This window comes from Branchiostoma belcheri, unplaced genomic scaffold, assembly GCF_001625305.1.
Source record: "Branchiostoma belcheri isolate BF01 breed outbred unplaced genomic scaffold, Haploidv18h27 scaffold36, whole genome shotgun sequence".
Taxonomy (NCBI): domain Eukaryota; kingdom Metazoa; phylum Chordata; class Leptocardii; order Amphioxiformes; family Branchiostomatidae; genus Branchiostoma; species Branchiostoma belcheri.
In genome coordinates this window covers 784261-804713 of record NW_017803976.1, presented here as the reverse complement: position 1 = coordinate 804713, position 20453 = coordinate 784261, and the positions used below count along the sequence as shown (strand labels likewise).

Sequence of the window (20453 nt, the reverse complement as noted above, 5' to 3'; positions counted from 1 at the left end):
TATTCTAGGGATCAGACCCTATAACTATAAGAGATGAGTATGCTTGTTGCAAAAGGCAGCGTATACCAACCGCATTGCAAAGTTGTTTCAAGTAAGTAATGTGTTCTGATTAAAACGACGTAAAGTAACCCCAGTGTGACATTTCAGATTTGCATACAAACTTCAGACAATTGAAGAATTCATGTAGGTGATTCATATACGGCATTATACTATCATGAAAGTTCATCTGTGTTGGTAGTTACATAATGGTTAAAACGTTTGGTCCAACACAAAAAATTATCTCACCTAGAGCTTTCGACCAGTCGGACATTTTGTTTCACTTGACACTGCAAGGATTTTAGATACTGAACAAGACTATTTCTTGAGAGGGGTGAAGGAAGCCATATACATCAGGGCCCATCACCCTACATTGAACCGCGACGGGGGCCGACATCGTCTACCAGATACCTTTGACTCACGTGACAAGCTTCACTGGGTCAGTCTACTGAGGAAGACCAGAGTGACTGGTCGAAAGCTCTAGGTGAGAGAATTTTTTGTGTTGGACCAAAAGTTTTAACTTTCAACACAAGGCATTATATTCTTTTGTTCTGTAGGGTGGTCTTGCTTTCCATCTGCATTGCCATCGAGGCGATTGTGATGATTATGCTCGTTTGCCAGTATTCCCAAAACATCAACGATCTTGGAGAAGGTGCTGAAGGAGAGGAGGCTGACGAAAAAAAGGCGGAAAGAGAGGAATGTCTCAAAAACATTAATATTGCTGCTACCGTGATGTGCGCTCTGCTGGTGTTACTCAACATCGTCATTGTTGCCTTATCCGAAAACCAAGCTTGACTGTGCGTGACTATCCTTTGAATAGTTATGATAATGATTGGGCTCAACACTAGAATGCCAAATGAATTCTGAAGTTCTTGTCACAAAATACAAACTATGCAAGGATGTAACACCTTTTCAATTGTGATTGATGGTTCAATTTGTGTGATGTGTGGTCTTTGAATATGGTAGGTTTCGCTAAATTTAAAAAAACTAGGGATAGATGTTTACATTTTGTGTTGAAGTGGCCTTTATTTGCCTGAGAAACAACTAGCTATGCTGTTGACTGTAAGATTTCAGTAAATCGTCAGTGACGATACTGTTTGTTGGTTTGTGTGTTGGTTCTGTACCAGGATGTAATATCTTTTCCATTGTAACGCTAAACATGTACTTATTATTCCGCCAACATTTTAAAGGTGTTACACAGTTCATTTTCCTAGGACTGATAAAAATGTTGTTTGTTTTAATTTATGCTAAAACGCCCACTTTGTATCTGGATAGCAATGCTGTGTGTTCAATGTATGGTCACTATGGTGAAACGCCCACTCAGTACCTTGATGTAGATATTGTGTGTTTAAATGTATGGTGACACGCCCACTCTGAACCTTCACAGATCTGTTGTGTGTTTAAAATAGAAAGGTTGTGTGTGTGTTTTAACTGTGACACAAAACACTTCCTGGAAGTCTTAAATATTTGATCATTTTAAACTGTGAATTACAAACTCAATGATATATATTTCCAAATGTTGTCACAGGGACTTTTATCGCTATGTTTCCCAGTAGTTTATTGAAATGTTCTAAATCTGTATACGTCACACGGCTTCAATAAAATTGGGGGTGAGTGTAGGAATCGCCTTGCAAATGAGATTTAATAGTTGATGACACTTGGGACTAGACAAAGAGGTCGTGATCACTAGCAGACTGTATACAAAGGGGTAACACCCCCGTCACACAGCGAGAAATAAACTTGATCAGCCGACGAGTCTGTGAGCTCAAATTGAAAGTTTCAGCAGTAATATACGCTCGGTGCTATCTCGATCATCGTGCGATTTTTAGGAATCGCAAATCATGACAGGGAAACTTACAAATGTAGTATGGAAGTAAGGACTAGAATAAAGAATTGGACGGTAACATTTCATTTTCAAAATTCACCAAGAGTGCACAAGGCAAGCGTTATTATGCAGCGTTTTTCACTTTTTGCTGTGTAGGATGGGGGCGGAGCTACGTACAACAAACAGGGATTGTTAAAACGCATCCCTAGTTGCTCAAATAAAACTGTTTAAGACCTACCATATATTATACACAGAACCAACACATAAACTAACGGACAATAGCTTTGTGCGCTTAAGTAATTTTTCTAACTTCACATTAGAAAAGACATTACATCCCTGTATAGTTTGTATTTCGTGACTAAAGCATCAGGATGCATTTGGTACTAAAGTTACCGCAGAAACCACATGACCCTTGAACTGGCCATTTTACTGGTTGCCTATCAGGTAGCTGTTCAAATACACGGTCAAGGTTCATGTGGTTTCTGTTTCTGTAGCTGTTTATGATAGCCACATCTCTTTGTGCCGCTGGCAAGGTAATGGTTACAGTGTCGTATATGTTGTACTCGTACCTGAACTAGTGTCGCGAGGGTGGAAAACAGAGTCAACCGCGTTCTACCGATTTTAAACTGTAAACTGTAGACTTTATTAAGCAATCAACTTTGTAGTCTTTAACAAGACTAAATTGGGTTGATTTTACATTTCATTTATAAAAAAAACATTAAATTTAAAATACCATTAGTTTAAAAAGACAGCGAATTTCCGATATTGTTAAAATCTCTCAACATTAAACAAAATTATACAACACAAGTACAAAGATTTCGCGGGCATTACATTGACGAAAGAGTCTAGGTATGAAAGACAATTTTAAACGATCGATCTTATACTCGTTTCGGTGCAAAGGATGTTACAATTAGCTTTGACACTCAAACTCCCGCGATCGTTAACTACACACATGCATACAGAATTTAAGATGACGCGAAGAAGCAGAAAAAGAAGAAAGAAATCTCAACATCACGAATTACTTATCGTGCTAAGCACTCTGATGGTGTTTATTAACGTCACCATCGCTGCTTTGGTTCGGAAAACCTTACGTAAGACTTGACTGTGTGTGGATCCGGATACCGCTAGAAATGTTACCTTTATAGTTACTGAACTCCGATCCATCTAGTCACTAGCTTCAGCAACGCATGCACCCGATCGCTTTTTATGACGAAGTACATACTGAGGTACACACTGATCAAGAATATAATCATATCTATATGGGTCACGGTTCACAAATTTAAATCAAGCTACACAGTGAGTGAACGTTTCCCTATACATTGAAAGAAAGGTAATTTTTATCAGGCCTAGGAAAATTAAAGTTGTATAGTTGTACATAACCAACACACAAACCAACAACCAACAGCTTTAAACATATTGGCAAAAGTAGTAAGTGGGTACTTAGCTTCACAATAGAAAAATATATATACAGTTGTACAGTACAAACACACAAGTCAACCAACAAGGGTGTAAGCAAAATTTTGGCAGAAGTACATGTAATGAGTAGGTGGACAGCTTCACAAAAGAACTTTTCAAATGCTTTTACAAGTTCTCTTATCGCTATGATGACTACTGCATTGATGTACAATAATGTATGACAATAATGTATGACAAATGATCATCTTGGTTGATCTTCACGAAGCTTTGCCTTTGTGCACTTCTCATGAAGTTGTTAAAATGACCTGTTATTCGTAGATACGCTCAGCTCTTTCAAAGCTTTTACATTTGGCGACCTTTCGGTGATCAAGAAACACAGCCGAAGCTTGTCGAGCATACAATATGAGGCTGGCTTTAGGACAGGTGAAGAATGGAGGAAGCTGATGGTAGAAACAACCAGAGTCATCGACCCTTAGATGGGGGGTGGGACTAGGTGAAGGTGAAGTTAAGTGGTGAAACACCGACTCTGTAACGTAATCAATGTTTCAATGTATGGTGACTTGTGCTATGATGAAACACCGACTCTGTAACGTGATAGAAATGTTTGTGTGTTTCAATGCACGGTGATTATGGTGAAACGCCCACCGAGATCAAAAAATTTTGTTTCAATGTATGGTGTTATGGTGACACGCCCTCTCTGTAAAAATCCATAGATGCTCTTCACTTTAACTGTGACTCAAAACACTTCCTTGACCAGGAAATGTTGTTTGTTTCAAACGCCCACTCTGTAACGTGATAGTAAGGCCATTGACAATGCCGTATATATAAAGCACCTCCACCAGTGTCGCGAGAGTGGCTGACAGAGTCGATCGGCACGTTCCACCAATTTTAAACGACAGATCTTTTGCTTGTAACGTTCTATCATCAACTACTAAAATCACATTTCGAAACATCACTACCATGGCCAATAACGACAGATTGAAGACCACTGCCGAGGCCCTGATGGATATCGGCCTGTTCACTAGTAACGTCTCCCAGATAGTGGCCATCACCAGATCAGAGGGCGGTGTCAACACGGGCGAGGAGACTGCAAGGTAAGAAATGTAGAAGGGCACAAAACAATTCTCCGTTCATACTTACAGAATTTGGGGCTCTGCCCCGGGCCCTATAACTAAGAGATGAATATGTCCTTTTCCTAACTTTACCAACTACCTCGCAAAGTTGTGTCAACCAAGTTATGTATTTAGACTTGATTATTTATCAATTTTTTTAGTTGAGATAGGAAATTCAATTCTGTATCTATCTGTATGTAGAGAAATAATGCGATACGTTTGAGACAACTGTTATCACGTGTGAAAGTAGTTATGACGGGTTTCGACTAAAATTGTTTTTCGAAATAAAAACTGAGATAAATAGCTGAAGCTATGTGTTTTGTATTTTAATGTCGTAACTCGGTATGTCTACCCCTGTGAGGATATGCCACATTACAAGAAATGGGTTAGGGATGATAGCAAACTACCCCCCTCCCCCCAAGACAATTGATTTGTTTCATACACGTCAGGTGATTCTCGTCAGTTCACCTTGTCCTTCTCTTCTGTAGGGTGGTGTTACTTGGCATCGGTATGCTGCTCCAGGTGGTTCTGATGATCATATTCATCTACCAGGGTGTCATGGCTGGGAAGATAAATGTCATTCTCCCTGCCGGTGCCCTTCCTCCCCCTCCCCCTAAAAGAGGGCTCGATTTCGCTGTCAACGTGCTGGTCCTCCTGGTATGCCTCCTTAACGTTACTATCCATATTTTGGAACACGAGGCTTGAGAAGTCCGTGTATGACTTCTCAGACTTCACAGACATGCTTGGTGTTTCTGTGACTGTCTGTTCTGAGAATGTCTAATTGATGATTCGATTCCTCTGCCAGTCTGCCCTCTTCAAAGTTTTCTGATTTAGGTGTGTACCTATTATAGGTACCTAGTGTGTACCTAGGAATAAGTGGTGTGGGTTTGGTCCCCCTAGCAGCTTGTTCAGAAACTGCAGGGGACTTTCGGGCGAAATCTTTGAAAGCCAATATTATATATAAAGTCCAGATAGGAACAGCGTATTTTCATCATTTTTGGTGTGTAGGTATCTGACAGAGAGATGTACATAATTAACTGCAAATTATGCAAATGAGGACTTTATTTGCATAATTAATGAGGAAATTCTATAATTACAGTGTTTTACATTATAGAACTTTCATACATGTAATGTATGTAACCTATGGCAGATGGAACATCAACAGATACTAATTATGCAAATGATCACCTAATTTGCATAATTAATGCAAAAAATCTATGATTTCTCAATGGTGAATGATGGGAATGTCATACTTGGGACATCTTTAAGTTAATCAAAAGTTAACATCACGATGCATATATTATGTTAATGCAGAGGTCATTTGCGTAATTAAAGAAGAAATTCACATTTACATATCAAGCCCATATTTCATGGAGGTATGAGATCTCGGAACTCTTGTTTAACTTGTTATGACGTCCAAAACAAACAGGTAAGCCGGAACTTTCTGCGGACGGTAAACGGTTCACACAATAAATGTCATGACTTACAACTTTAAGTTTGGGGCTATATTATATCATACACGTACATGTAGGCCAGCTATAACTACCTCCCCAATCATTTGGAAATCCGAAGGTCTTCAAAAATTTACGATGCACACATGACCTTGAGGCTTTGTCTTTGTTCTCACACCTAGCGCCATGCATGCACACACCATCTGTATCAGTATAGCCAGTATAACCGGCGCCCTTCGGCGTATCACACCAGCTTCTATTTAATGGCAGGTACGCGGCGAGGCTGCAGCTGGCTACATTACACCGAACGACATGTTACACCTAACCCTTGAACATCTAACTGTAAACATTGTTTAAATCTATCTAATGATACACAATACCTTAACAGGTAAGGCGGCTAGGTGTGAACTATTGACTTCCCGTCAACTGAAACATCGTAAATCTAATAATATGTGAAATGTCATCATTTTTACAGTCAGCTTTGTACGACCAAGTTAGCGTATGTATGATACGTTTATTAGTAGGACGGCTTGTACTGGTCTGACTGGGTCAGTCTGGTGGTGTTGGGTGACTGTGTGTACAAGTTGAAAACAATGACCGGGTCATAAAGGTTCACGTGGTTTCTGTTTCTGCGGCTTTTCTTGCCTTTCTTGTATTCACCGTTGGCAAGGCAATGCCTCACATGCCGTTTTTGCTGTGCTGGTATCAGTGTCGCTCGGGTGGCTGGCAGAGTCGACGCGTTCTGCCTATTTTCAAAGATCGATCTTGTTCTCCTTTTCGTAACACCAAAACTGCATTTCAAAACATAAATAATGTCGCGAAGAATAACAGACGCTGACCGTTACGCCTCCATGAAGACTTACATCGAGGGACTGGTGGACACCAGCTTGTTCACCAGTAACGTCGCACAGCTAGTGGCGATCACCAGGTCAGAGGGCGGTGTCGACACAGGCCACGAGATTGCAAGGTAAGAAATGTAGTAGGACATAGAACAGTTCACTAGGTTTTTATTCTAGGGATCAGAACCTATAACTATAAGAGATGAGTATGCTTGTTGCAAAAGGCAGCGTATACCAACCGCATTGCAAAGTTGTTTCAAGTAAGTAATGTGTTCTGATTAAAACGACGTAAAGTAACCCCAGTGTGACATTTCAGATTTGCAGACAAACTTCAGACAATTGAAGGATTCATGTAGGTGATTCACATAAGGCATATACTATCATGAAAGTTCATCTGTGTTGGTAGTTACATGTTTAAAGTTAAAACTTTTGGTCCAACACAAAAAATTCTCTCACCTAGAGCTTTCGACCAGTCGGACATTTTGTTTCACTTGACACTACAAGGATTTTAGGCACTGAACAAGTTAGACTATTTCTTGAGAGGGGTGAAGGAAGCCATATACATCAGGGCCCATCACCCTACATTGAACCGCGACGGGGGCCGACATCGTCTACCATGTACCAGATACCTTTGACCCAGTGTTGACGTCACACTTCAAAGAAGCCACGTGACAAGCTTCACTGGGTCAGTTTACTGAGGAAGACCAGAGTGACTGGTCGAAAGCTCTAGTTGAGAGAATTTTTTGTGTTGGACCAAAAGTTTTAACTTTCAACACAAGGCATTATATTCTTCTGTTCTGTAGGGTGGTCTTGCTTTCCATCTGCATTGTCATCGAGGCGATTGTGATGATTATGCTCGTCTACCAGTATTCCCAAAACATCAACGATCTTGGAGAAGGTGCTGAAGGAGAGGAGGCTGACGAAAAAAAGGCGGAAAGAGAAGAATGTCTCAAAAACATTAATACTGCTTGTACCGTGATGTGCGCTCTGCTGGTGTTACTCAACATCGTCATTGTTGCCTTATCCGAAAACCAAGCTTGACTGTGCGTGGCTATCCTTTGAATGGTTATGTCGTTATGAAAATGATTGGACTCAAAACTAGCTTGAGTACCAAATGAATTCTGAAGATTTTATCACAAAATACAAACTCTGCAACGATATAACATATTTTCTGTTGTGATTGTTGGTTTAATTTGTTGGTTGGTTGGTTGGTTGCCTGTGAATATGATAGGTTTCTCTAAAAAAACAGGGATAGATGTTTACATTTTGTGTGTGCTGAAGTGCCCTTTTGCCTAACAAACAACTAGATATAACTGTTGACTGTAAGATTTCAGTAAATCAAGTAAATTAGTGTAAATTGGTAAATTAAGTAAAATAGAAATGCTGTGTGTTTCAATGTATGGTTACTAAGGTAACACGCCAACTCAATGACTTGATAAAAATGTTGTTTGTTTAAATGTATGATAACACGCCCACTCAGTAACTTGATAGTAATGTTGTGCTTTAACTATGACACAAAACACTCACTGGAAGTCTGAATCTTCGATCATTTTGAACTGTCAATTACAAACTCTATGATATATATATGTATGCATTTTCCGAATGTTGTCGCAAATACATTTTATCGTTATGACCGTGAACTTTATTGCATCTTTGTATTTTCGTTTCTATAGTAGTTTCCAAGTAGTTTATAGAATAACTTTTAAATCCGTACGTCACACCGGTACCTCACCGCGGACGGCTTGATTAAAGCTGATGCTGGCGGTGGTTTAGGAATCGCCTTGCAAAGGAATCACCGAGCCCTCTTAAATTTGATAGGGTGAAAATGATTCTCTGGTGAAAATACGCTATATTCTCTGGTGATTTTTAAAGTTGGCGACCTTATATTATAATTTTGGCGATCAACAAATACGGCCGAACTCATGCTTTATATTTATATTAATATTGACTACGTGACGGCGGGTTTACAAAAGGGAATTCACAACTTTAATCACAACATAACAGCAATTTCATAAACAACACAACAGCAATTTTATAACAAAATAGCATAATAACACGGTTATCAAATCGACAATGTGAATAGCATATTTAAAAACTGTTCCACTAATCGTCAGCCACGGCAACAATAAACAAAACACAGTTAGCTGAATGTTAAAAACCGTCATCTGGAATACTAGTACACCAGCAATACCGTAACATACACAATATCGTCATAGATAAGTCACACCAGTTCCAGTTCTAACTCCAGCATACCACGCACCATCGTCAGACGGACCATCTTTCCTATATATATAGTCAACGACTTTCATGACACGATAAGTATAAAGTGAAATCAATTGTCATTCCCACACTGATCCCACCGGAACATCCCTAACCATCTTTCTAAACGTGCCATGCATACATTTGTAACAGCATGTCAAAGGCGAACAAGACCGTAATATATACACAGCATCGTCAGCTGCCGATAAAAAAACGTCACCCGTTTGAGTATATAGCAACAGGGCCATTCCAGAGTGTATTATAAACAAACAGGTCAATGACGCCTTCGCTACTACCGTCTTTGGCACTCGAAAACACAGATGAAAAAAAAAAAACATCCGCATAACTCCACAACAAAACCATATCATTTTCCGAACTGAACACTGTATCAACAGGGTCCAACAGGGATCAAAATTTTCTTCTGCAACTACATGTAGCTTATAACCTGTACATCGATATATCTTTGTTGTCCCCGTCACACACGAAGTTATGAACTTGTATTTATCCCATTGGAAAGACGTGCGTTGGAACTCGAAATGCCAACCAAAACATTTCCTACTTTTGGACTTTGCAACCGTTAAAATTAAGTAAATGCGGTACTGTAGGTGTTGACAGCTGCGCCCAGTTGTATCTGATGTCTTTGAAACAACAAATCTGCGTTCTGTCGAAAACCTGATTTGTATTGAACAGACACCCCTTTGTGGCCATAAAGCTCTACCATTTTCAAGGAAACCCCATCATCTGCAGCCCCATACTGACAAAACGTATATCAAATCCCAGAGCTAGAGAAATCCGTCCACCCCACCATGAGATACAGCTGCTAACATGAAAACGTCGTAACCATTCCGCGGAAGGATATCTCCTTCCTGGAGGTAATAATATATGTCTCATGAAGATGTCCGGATGCAACATAGCCCTGCGTAATTGTACAGTCTTCATAGTGATTGCCTATCATATAAAGGTAACCGCAAAAAAACAACATTTTTTTTATATTCCAACATATAATCACAAGACGTGGTGACGGTACACTCAATTTTTTTTCAACTTATATGTATTAATGCCGCCACCAACACAGGAGACAATACAATACTCATTTTCACCTGAGAGAAGTGAGGAAAGTCGTGTAAAGTGCCTTTCCCAAGGGCACAAAATCAGTGGCATGTCAGGACTCGAACCCGGGACCTCTTGATTCCGAGTCGAGCACTCTGTCGCTACGCCACACGACACCACGACAACAATTTTTGTTTATGTTGGTTAATATGCTAGTGTTAAAGACCATCTCCTCATCATATGCATGTACTAGTAGTTTTTAATGTAATCTTTCTAAATGTGTCTTCCATATCTTTAACACTACTGCCGTTGTATTACAGCTGAGTGACTCTCTACTTGCTCTACCATTTGTACACTTCACATGTACGATGTACTACTCCTCCCCCAGTTTCCCTACAGGACAGTCTCATCGCATCTGTATTCCCACTCCTGTCTGTCGTTGAGTAGGATGTAATGTCCTATCTGAGGGAAGGGAGTGAAAATTTCAATTTCAGTCACAGAAATTTGTATCAACTCTACTAGTACTGCTATGAGTATCAGGCCTGTCGTCAAAAAAAGACGCACTACTGTAACAAAATGGAACAGTCAAAATGAAGGAAGAGTCGTATTATTGATGAAGGTCCAGGTAAACAATACTTATAGGCAATTTAAACTCTACTACCACTAGATAAATCACATTTCAAAAGAAGGAGAAAATGTAAGTCTCCACTCACTGTAGTTTTTTTAGGTGGAACCTCTATAGTGTAGTCCAGGTCATCTCTGTGGCTGCTGCAGTTTTTACTGCCGCTGCAGTCGAGCCTCACTGTAGCCTTCCTGTCAGCCTGCAGAAAAAGAAAATCAATAGGCAAGTATAAAGATGTTCACTACCAAATGATGGCAAATCCTCATTATTTCCAGAAGTGTGGGTTGTTCTGATGATACTCGTCTAATTCATTTCTCAGGATGTGCATCAAGTACAGCATTTTCTATTGATCTTTCAGGTAGATTTCGGTGCTATGATCCGGCATGCATTTGTCATACATTCAGACAGCCCATGTACTTGAAGCAGCTCTTTACCATGCATAAATCATTGCTGCAGTAATCAAAGTCTCCTTCGGGTTATAAGACTACCCTTATATTTCAGGATATTCACATATTATAGTTAGAAGTGCATGAACCTTGTTCTCTACAGCTGTAATGATGCGGGAGCCAGTTCTGTAGGTGTACAGGACCACGTCCTTCCCTCCCTTGGACGTCAGGGGCTGGGGAGCACCTTTACTACTGACTAACCTGCTCACAATACAACAGGTGTAACAAACATCAGACAAACATGCACTCATCAACTTCCCTGATGTTCCTATAGAAAGAATTGAATTCGGGATCAAGACAATCAGTCTGGCAGTTTACAATGTAGGTGATTAAAATAACTCTACGCATTGTATTTGAACTGCTGGATGAGAGTATTCAACGTTTTATATGTCGACGAAAAAGATCATGCTACTTTTTATGTTATGATGTCTGCAATTGATGTTTAAGTTTCTAATAACGATTCAAAATTCCATACTTGCACATGGCATCTTCGATGTTCCCCAACAAACCACCCATGACCATCTTTGGTTCACACCTTTCTGCATAGATGTCGATCACAAAGGGACAGGCCTGTATCGTACAACATAACATACATGTCAATCGATAAAAAATGGACATGCTACGTAAAGCTATACAAAACCATAGCTAAACCAAGCTCCACTTGCATATGAGCAATAATAAGTATTTATTGAATGATATTCAAAGGAAAATCTATTACATATTTAATAGTTCACCTCATCCTGTCTGAGGGCTTTGTTGTATCCCATGCTGCTCGGTGTTACCCATAATTCCTTCGTGTTCCCCTCGCTGCCCCGTGCGTCCATCAAGTTCAAGAATGTGAAGCCCTTTTTGGTCAGCTCTCCTTTCTTCATCTCAAAATTTTCTGTCAAAAATCAGATCCACAGACTTTCATCCTTTTCCCTACCATACTTCTGTCAGGCACAAAACACTGACTCCTTTTAGAAAATGTTGACTGAATGCAGAACATACGATTTGGTCAATTTTTCACTATACTCAAATAAAAGTACCTTGTATTCCATATCTCTGGATGCTGAGTTTTTTTATTTTTTTTATTTTTTATTATTAGAACAGTCAAAAAGAAAAGAGAAATACAGACGAGATGGCGACGCACTCAAGTTACATCAAACTTATATCAACGCCGCCATCCAACACATAACATTTGAACAAAGGTGTAAACAATTGACTAAATAAATAAATCAAATCAACAAAATGGGGTAACTTAAGTATAAATCAGGATAAGCGCAAGTCCATTCTCCCCTCCCTTAAAAATATTGGTAGGACACAAGTAAAATCAATCAGAGGTAAAACGACCAGTTAGGACAATGAAATTTTGGGTTAAACTCATAATTTCACAATTAATTTTAAAGCTACAAAAAGATAATCCATAAAGAAGGAGCTGATTTAGATCGTAATGAGAAAGAGAGTTTATGTCCAAAATGTGTCCCACCACCCTTGAAAGTTGGCCGAAGAGAAGAAGACGCTGATTAGTGTATACTGGGCAGTGAAGCAAGAAGTGGGAGACGGTTTCGCATCTGCACCCACATCTACAAGCTGGACTATCAACAAGTCCTCGACAGAAAAGACTGGCGTTCAAGCCGCAGGTGCCTATGCGAAAGCGTGCTAAGAGAACAGAGGCGTAACGGGGGCCATAACTAAAGTGTCTGACTTTAACAGGGCGAACAGATTTCAAAAGGTGTATTCGAAACATCGGATAGCGAAAGCTGCGTGTTGACGAATCTAATTTGTTCCAATGACTTAAAGAGTACGGAAGAAAAGACTTCGCAAAACGATTTGTAGAAGCGTAGAGTGATCTTAAGTTACTCTTGTTGCGAAGGTCATACGAACATGTTGATGAAAAATTTGGAGGAATTAGGTCAGACAGATAACTGCGAGTAGCACCATGAATGATTTTATGAAACAACAGAAGGCGATGGATGTGTCTTCTGTCAGATAAAGTCTCCCAGCCGAGTTCTTTGCGAGTAGAGAAGTACGACGATCCTTTGACAGCACCTGATACAGTGAGAGAACAATAATACTGAATACGTTCTAAGAGCTGAGATTCCTCACATGCACAGCTGTGCCAAACGATATCTCCGTACTCTAAGCAGGGACGAATAAAAGACTTGTACAACGTTTCCAGAACATTCCGAGGAAGTTTAAATTTTAATCCCTTAAAAGTGGCAAGGCTTTTAGAAATTTTGGACAACATGTTGTTGATATGAGGTTTCCAAGACATATCAGAGTTTAGTGTGACCCCAATATGCTTGTGAGACACAACAGACTTAATAGTACAGTTATTTGAAAAGAGAGGAGGGTGTACTGAATCAGATCGTTTGGTAGAAAAACACATTTCTTCTGTTTTAACTGGAGTAAGTTCCATTAACCATTGAACAGCCCACGAATGAATTTTTTCCAAATCAGCATTTAAACAAGCAGCAGAGTAAATTTCGTTGTCAACAACATGAAGAAGAGAACTGTCATCAGCAAAGAGGAACGGCCGGCTGGGAAACAAGATTTTCCACGATGTCGTTAATGTAGATGAGAAAGAATAAAGGACCTAATATAGACCCTTGTGGAACACCTGCAGAAACATTACGCCAAGAAGAAGATTTACCGTCGATTACAACTCTTTGAGATCTGTCGCCAAGATATGAAAAAATCCAGTTAATAAGAGGCCCTTCAATACCATTTCTTTGAAGTTTAAAAACATGACCACGATGCCACACTTTGTCGAAAGCCCTAGAAAAATCGAGAAAAACCGCTCGGACTTCTTTTCCGGTATCAAGGGCTTTTAGAATAACATGGCAAAAATACACTAATTGACAAATAGTGGGTGCTGAGTTTGTGGATAGTTATAATTCTATAGATCTACAGTGAATCCATCAAGTATGCAAGAGGAATAGTTACTGTAGTTTTGAACAAATTTTGCTAAATGTAACTATGAAAATAAAATCGAATACAGGTCACTTAGCTAGATATACCGGTATATTCAGAAACAAACAAACAAACAACAAACTTTACCCTCCACGAATTGCCATGCCTCGTCGTCCACCTCCCTCCCACTGCGCAGCTGGAACAGGTTAAACTCCTCCCGACTCAGCAGGCCGTTACCATCAAGGTCAAGGATCTCAAAGATGTCTGTCAGAGTGTCCCTAATTAATGCACGGGAAAAACACAATAAGTTCCAGTGCATCATACTTTAATATAGCACAGGGGCATGCTTACACTGGTACCAGAGTACGGAAATACAAAATAGTATAAAAATGGATGTGTTAAACAAAAATCTGCATTTTACAAATTAACTGGAAAATGATCCTGAACACCAGTACTGTATGATTTCACGAACATGCAAATGTAAAGTTAAGGTATAATGAGTTTTTTTTAACTAGTTTTCCCGACTAGAGAAAAACGACTCTTCTAATAACCTTTTTAAAGTAACTTTACTCACCTGAAAGGTCTGGACAGTTCGATCTCCCCAGACGGGGAGATGTCGACCAGTGGGACCTCCTGTTCGGGCTGAGACTCTCTCTTCCGTAACCTGCAGCCAGTGGTGAACGGCAGCAGTCGGTACGATCCCGCCCGCAGGTCACACCGCAGGCAGTACTTCTGCAACAGTCCAAGCTTCCAGGTGAACATTCTGTACATATGTTATAATCTCTGCCATCTATTGCCAGTTTTTTTCAACCTTGCAAATAAACAATGTGTGCCGTATCCACGTGGACAATAATGGTTTACCGCAATGGCAACAGGCTCATGGCAATTTGCATGCTACTGGTAAGGGTTGCACTCAGAAGGGACTGTCTTGGTTCCGTGTTCAACTTACATCATAAACCAGTAATGCAATTTCCCAAAAATGCTCACACTGAGACTTAATTGCAAATTGCTGCAATTACTAAACGGAAAAACAAGATATGTCAACAAAATTGTCAAGTGACATAATGCGTTGAAGAGAAACCAATGACAAAAAAGGGACTGTATGAAAGACATTCCCACAAACCTCTCCATCCCTGTTGTCTTTAAACTGGATGGATGTGCCCCTGTCTACATCGACCAGTGTGATGTCAACTGGATCATCTATAGCAGGGTTATACGGGTAACGTCACAATATCAATGATTGCTGATGAGAAGAACCCACGAGTCAGTGCTAGAAACCTTGCGACACTTCCACAAAAGTGTGTGGAGCAAATATGTTAACTCTGTATTATGCGATTATTTGCGATTGCATGGCCCTGTATTGATTCTTATGTGATTGTAAAACGATAGTTAACACTGCATCAATTCAGAGCACAAAAAGTCTGCGATTGCACAGGTAATTGACCAATAAACCAAGCTAGATATAAACATAATATGAATATTTTACTTTCCTCTTAGGCCACACCGATTTAATTTTATGGATGACATCCTCTGAAGACCCCCAAACTAGTGCGCGCGGGCGAATAAAAAAATTCCGGCCAAAAATAAAAATGCTACTAAACCACAGGAATACAAAGCTCAGCGTGGTATTGTGAATTCCCGACAGTACATAGTGACGTATACGACATGCCGGCACATGCTGGCTTTTTGTGGCATTTATGAATCGGTACTATACTTATGTACTGAGTTCTTGAGTCGTGGAGCTTCGAATTCGATAGCCTGGGTTCTTGGCTCCGTTTTGTCGCTGACTACCATGGACTACCCTGGCCTAGAGCCAGGCCAGAGCCTCGGTGGAGGTGATCTTTTTTTTTTTGAGGGCGACAGGCGAAAATCAATGCGCGCACGGATGTCATCCATAAAATTAAGTCGGTGTGGCCTTACTTTAAAAATGGTACTGCGCGCTAGCTTGTAAATTATCTTTCACAAAAAAGGTACCTGCAACTGACGAACGAAATTGTTCCTGTGCAATTTGCAATCATCGCATGGCCCTGTAATGATACATTCTAGTAGGGAAACCTACATGTACCTTACGGTATAAAAAACTGCACTGCTTATGTCTTGATCTGATGATTGATCCTAACCTGTATTCTCCCTGTGTGGATGAACAGTGATCCACACGTTAGTGGCGCATGGTAGGTCCAACTTGTACTCATGGCTGATGATCGATTCCGCCTCAACGTAGAGACAACCTTTTCTCTTGATATGTTTCCAGCTCTGAGAGAAACAAATAACCTTTGTCGTCAGTCCTGGCAAAATTCTACCCCTTCTTCAAAGTGGAAAGATCGTATTCTACAGTACCCTTTGTACCATCAAAATACATTGTACAATGTATGTATGCGATAACAATATATTTTTGTGTGTTTTGCCCCTGATCTTACCTCCAGGTTCTCGGGTTTTAAGTTGACATTCCTCCTGGATTCAGAAGACTCCCTGGAGATTTCTGTCACATATGCTGGACCAGGACCTGGTACTGGTTTTGGAGCCTCATGATCTGGAAGAAGAAAATCATACTGAACTGAAATTCTAAATTCTAATTCTAAATTCTAATTAGAATCACTAAATTATGTCAACGAATGTGAAATATTCTGAGAACCTACTTCCGTAAATGCTTAATGTTTCTTACATTCTTAGGCTAATAATTAGTCAAAATTCACCTCTGATGACAGCCTATATAATCGACTTACACAGACAACAGCATTGTTATGAAAACGATTTGTACACATGTACAAATGTGCCATTCATCATCACTGGCTAGCTTAGTTCAGGGACTTGAATCTTGAATTCAAAGCATCATTTTGCACCAGTATCCACCACCATAAAAGGAAGCAACAACTAGAGTTCCACGACCACATATCTTCGCCAAATGATATGTTAATCTTTATGACATAATTATGTCAAGCGTCACTTGATCTACCTACATACCAAAAATCACAACGGTCCGTTAACAGGTTCTTGAGTTATCATGTTTTGAATATTTTTAAAGCCCCTGCAGTTCCTGAGCAAGCCGCTAGGGGGCATAAAACTACGCCACTTCTTCCCCAGTACAAGACCTGCCTACTTTTCAAATTTCGTGACCCTAGCACGTCCAGATCATGAGATATCAAAACCCGAAGTTCCGCTGCAGTACTACAACAAGATGCTAGGGGGCCCAAAATCTAATCATTTTTAGGTCTCACCAAGACCTACCCACCTACCAAGTATGAAGACAATCCATTTAAGCCTTCTTGAGTTATCGTGCTTACAGACACATGCACACACACACACACACACACACACACACACACACACACACACACATACACGAACGCCTCTGAAAACATTGGCAAAGGTCATTATGATGTTTGGTAGATGGGTAGGTGTTGATGAGACCTCGAACTATGATGATTAGGTTTTGCCCCCCTGGCTTCTTGTTATAGAACTGCAGCAGAACTTCCGGTTTTGATATCTCGTGAACTCGACATGCTAGGGTCATGATTTTTTTATGGTAGTTTACTAAGCTCTTGTGCTCGGGAAGATCTAGAAGTGACGTAATTTTTGGCCCCTAGCAGCTTGTTTGGGAACTACAGGGCCATTTCATCATTACTTATGCAAATGAATTCATTATTTGCAAAATTTGCATCCAATAGTGTACATCTCTGTCGAAGCTACCCTCATCCAAAAAATCAGAAAAATACATTGTTCCTATGTGAATTTATCTTGTCTCTGAAAGGTTTCGCCAGAAACGCCCTTGCAGTTTCAGAACAAGCTGCTAGGGGGACCAATCGTTTATTACTGACAGGACAAGCTATTTGACACTCAAAAATCAAGACCATAGCAGTACCAACGACAGCCACCAGGAGGTCCAAAATCGTCCTTGATATTTGCCTACCCAACACCTTCCCACATACCAAATATCATTACAATCCATCCAAAGGTTCAAAAGTTATGCTGGCCGCAAATGTCCGGAAACAGAAACACACAGACACACAGGCAGACACACAGACAGACACGCCAAAAACAATACCTCCATTTTTTTCATGGAGGTAACAATTAAATGCAGTTTATGAGCATCGTACTCGCACACGGTTTGAAAGGAACGTGTGGCACGTGGAGCAGATGTAAGGAATGTGATTTATCCGAATTGCAGTAGACGTTTCCGTGTAAACAAGGCTTTAGTGTGTTTGTCGTTAACACATTATGCTGCTCATGACTACAGATACTAAAGTATGATGATTACACATGTAAATGCATTTATGTCATACCTGAGCCGCGATTACGTTCGATACAGTTGTTCCGGCCCGTGTGATAACTAGCGGTACGGCTGGGGGGGGGGGTATATGGTCTGGGCTTCCAAATGCTCCATAGAATGATTCGAACGCGTTTCGCCCTGACTGCGTGAACCGCTTTCGAAAATTCAAATACACAATTTGGTCGTTGGAATTGATATTGTTGCATTTTTTTGGTTTAGGGACACCAAATTTTCGCTCATTTCGCTTTGAAAGGCGTACAACACGGTGTATTCCGCATCACCCTTGGTCCCAGCCCTCCCGCGGATCGGATCTCCCTCCGGCCTTCGGGCGATCCGACCCGCGGTCGGGCTGGTACCTCGGGCGATACGGAATACACAGTGTTGTATTCTATATGTATTCACAGTTTCCTCATCACTATCAAGCAATGACATTACATCAATACCTTTTTTGGACGACATCTCTCGCTTCGTCACTATGCCCTTTTGTTTACGGAGCATCAAGTTGAAACATCCGGCTTCTTGCTGGAAACTGTCAGTTGAAGGCATGTCCTGTTTCTGGGACTTTTTGGAGATGAATGGAACTTCAAAGTCTAAGGCAAGTGATGAGGAAACAATTCTTCTTATAAGTCAGTTCTCAGTCTAAGGCTAGCTGTCGAAGCTCAGTTGCCTGATTCCTATCGGAGCCTAATGTGACCCTCTCAGGCGGATGAATGCTCAACGGTTCCGTATATCGTCTCCCCTTACGGGTTTCCTTCGCACCAACCGATGCTCCCAACTTTCAGTACGTGGATCACAAATTCCTCGCAGAATGCCAACGGGAGTATCTTGCTTCATAGAGGATCATAGAGCTTCGTGCTTGTGCTTGCAAATTAAGACGTTTTCTTTACACAATATCCACTGCACCCAGTTGCCCTTGCTTTTATACACAGTACAATGACGGGGCTAGTCGGCTTGAAACCTTACACATGGCCTTTGTTCCTCATGGATGGACGTGAAGGTGTTACTTCACACCTAAGGCGAACATGTAGTTGCAAGGGTGTACATTGAGTCCTCTCTCCTTGTGTTTTTCTACCCCCATGGCAACGTTTAGGTATGGACTATTGAGTAAGCCGGTTTGAACTGGTCTGACTGGATCAGTTGGTTTCAGTGGGTGAAAACAGACAATTGAGCCTGGACTTTCTGGGGGCGGTATACATAGAGGTCCGAGTTGAAAGCTTATTAGCATGTTCCGCAAAGTACTTTCTAACAAGCCTTGGTGCTATCCTCCGTAGTTTCGGCCCGCTCCCTAATGTCGCTGGGCACCACCACCTCCTTGTCTCCAAGCTTTACGGAGCCTGGCCGTTTCTTCGACATTTAATTTAAGGGAAAGCACCTGAGAATATTAAATCCATTATTTTCCAATGGTCTTTCCCTATTTGACCATTTCACCTCTTGGGTGGCCTTACACACGGGGTACTAGTATGCATTATTAGCCTCCTTTGCAGGCGTTCCGGGATCGGTAGTTGTTGCAATTTTTTTTGTGGGGGGGGGGTATTTTCTGATTAAACGTAGATCACACGCAATAGAGCTCCGGCCGGCAACCCTAGTATGTTATGTTTGTGGCGTCGGGTGGCGTAGTGCTGGAGCGTTCGACTATGAAATGGGAGACCTGGGTTCGATCCCGAGTTGTACCCGGGACATGTCTGGACATGCGCCCGACGTTGTGCCCTTGGGAAAGGCACTTTACACGATTTTCCTCACTCCACCCAGGTGTGAATGGGTACCTAACTTCTGTTGGGGAAAGTCGTAATGCGGTCACCTTGTTGCGCCGAATAGCAGCCGCACAGACCCTTGCGGCAGTTCCACAAATATGTGTAGAGCAAATATGTGTATCATGTGTATCATTTATTTTTTTAATTAGTTTTTCATAAGATTTATCGTTATTGACAATTTCACACCCTATGCTGCAGTGTCAATATTTCTTTTGTCAATTTGCTATAAGGAAAATACAACTGGACATATTGCTACTTCTGTTATTTTGATTTTCTTATAGTCCCCTGTCGTGAAATTAAAAACAGATACCATGAATGACAGAATGTCTAGCCATAGAAAAATGTATTACATCCTTGTACAGCTGCACAGTACTAACAAAGACTCGCACATATTGTCTTTAACTTAAGTTAACCATCTTGGCAGAAGTAAAACGTGACGTGAATACCTGGCTTCACAATATAAAAGATATTTTCTCCTTGTACA

General features: G+C 40.7%; 3 protein-coding genes across 3 annotated transcripts; 2 read left to right on the top strand and 1 right to left on the bottom strand.

Moving 5' to 3' along the window:
• Nucleotides 1-4141: 4141 nt before the first annotated feature.
• LOC109476022 lies at nt 4142-5221 on the top strand. The gene is made up of 2 exons (XM_019776833.1): nt 4142-4371; nt 4878-5221. The coding sequence occupies exons 1-2, from the start codon at nt 4238-4240 to the stop codon at nt 5092-5094; spliced, it is 351 nt and encodes a 116-aa protein (XP_019632392.1). The 5' UTR covers nt 4142-4237; the 3' UTR covers nt 5095-5221.
• A 1337-nt stretch (nt 5222-6558) lies between these two features.
• On the top strand, nt 6559-7787 carry LOC109476023. The gene is made up of 2 exons (XM_019776834.1): nt 6559-6807; nt 7483-7787. The coding sequence occupies exons 1-2, from the start codon at nt 6653-6655 to the stop codon at nt 7718-7720; spliced, it is 393 nt and encodes a 130-aa protein (XP_019632393.1). The 5' UTR covers nt 6559-6652; the 3' UTR covers nt 7721-7787.
• Nucleotides 7788-11100: 3313 nt separating this feature from the next.
• LOC109475974 (EF-hand calcium-binding domain-containing protein 7-like) lies at nt 11101-19074 on the bottom strand. Its single transcript, XM_019776780.1, has 9 exons — nt 18662-19074; nt 16369-16481; nt 16072-16204; nt 15075-15151; nt 14526-14683; nt 14099-14229; nt 11791-11939; nt 11532-11626; nt 11101-11257 (listed from the first exon to the last, which is right to left on the bottom strand). Exons 1-9 carry the CDS (start codon nt 18762-18764, stop codon nt 11101-11103), a joined length of 1116 nt encoding a protein of 371 aa, XP_019632339.1. The 5' UTR covers nt 18765-19074.
• Nucleotides 19075-20453: the final 1379 nt, after the last annotated feature.

Excerpts from the sequence above, each read along its gene's own strand:
- LOC109475974 (XM_019776780.1), bottom strand. The coding sequence starts at position 18,764 with ATGCCTTCAACTGACAGTTTCCAGCAAGAAGCCGGATGTTTCAACTTG. Across the intron at positions 14,684-15,074 it reads AAGACAACAGGGATGGAGAG|AAGTACTGCCTGCGGTGTGA; the intron begins GTTTGTGGGAAT and ends GGACTGTTGCAG. Across the intron at positions 14,230-14,525 it reads GAACTGTCCAGACCTTTCAG|GGACACTCTGACAGACATCT; the intron begins GTGAGTAAAGTT and ends TGCATTAATTAG.
- LOC109476023 (XM_019776834.1), top strand. The coding sequence starts at position 6,653 with ATGTCGCGAAGAATAACAGACGCTGACCGTTACGCCTCCATGAAGACT. Across the intron at positions 6,808-7,482 it reads ACAGGCCACGAGATTGCAAG|GGTGGTCTTGCTTTCCATCT; the intron begins GTAAGAAATGTA and ends TCTGTTCTGTAG.
- LOC109476022 (XM_019776833.1), top strand. The coding sequence starts at position 4,238 with ATGGCCAATAACGACAGATTGAAGACCACTGCCGAGGCCCTGATGGAT. Across the intron at positions 4,372-4,877 it reads ACGGGCGAGGAGACTGCAAG|GGTGGTGTTACTTGGCATCG; the intron begins GTAAGAAATGTA and ends TCTCTTCTGTAG.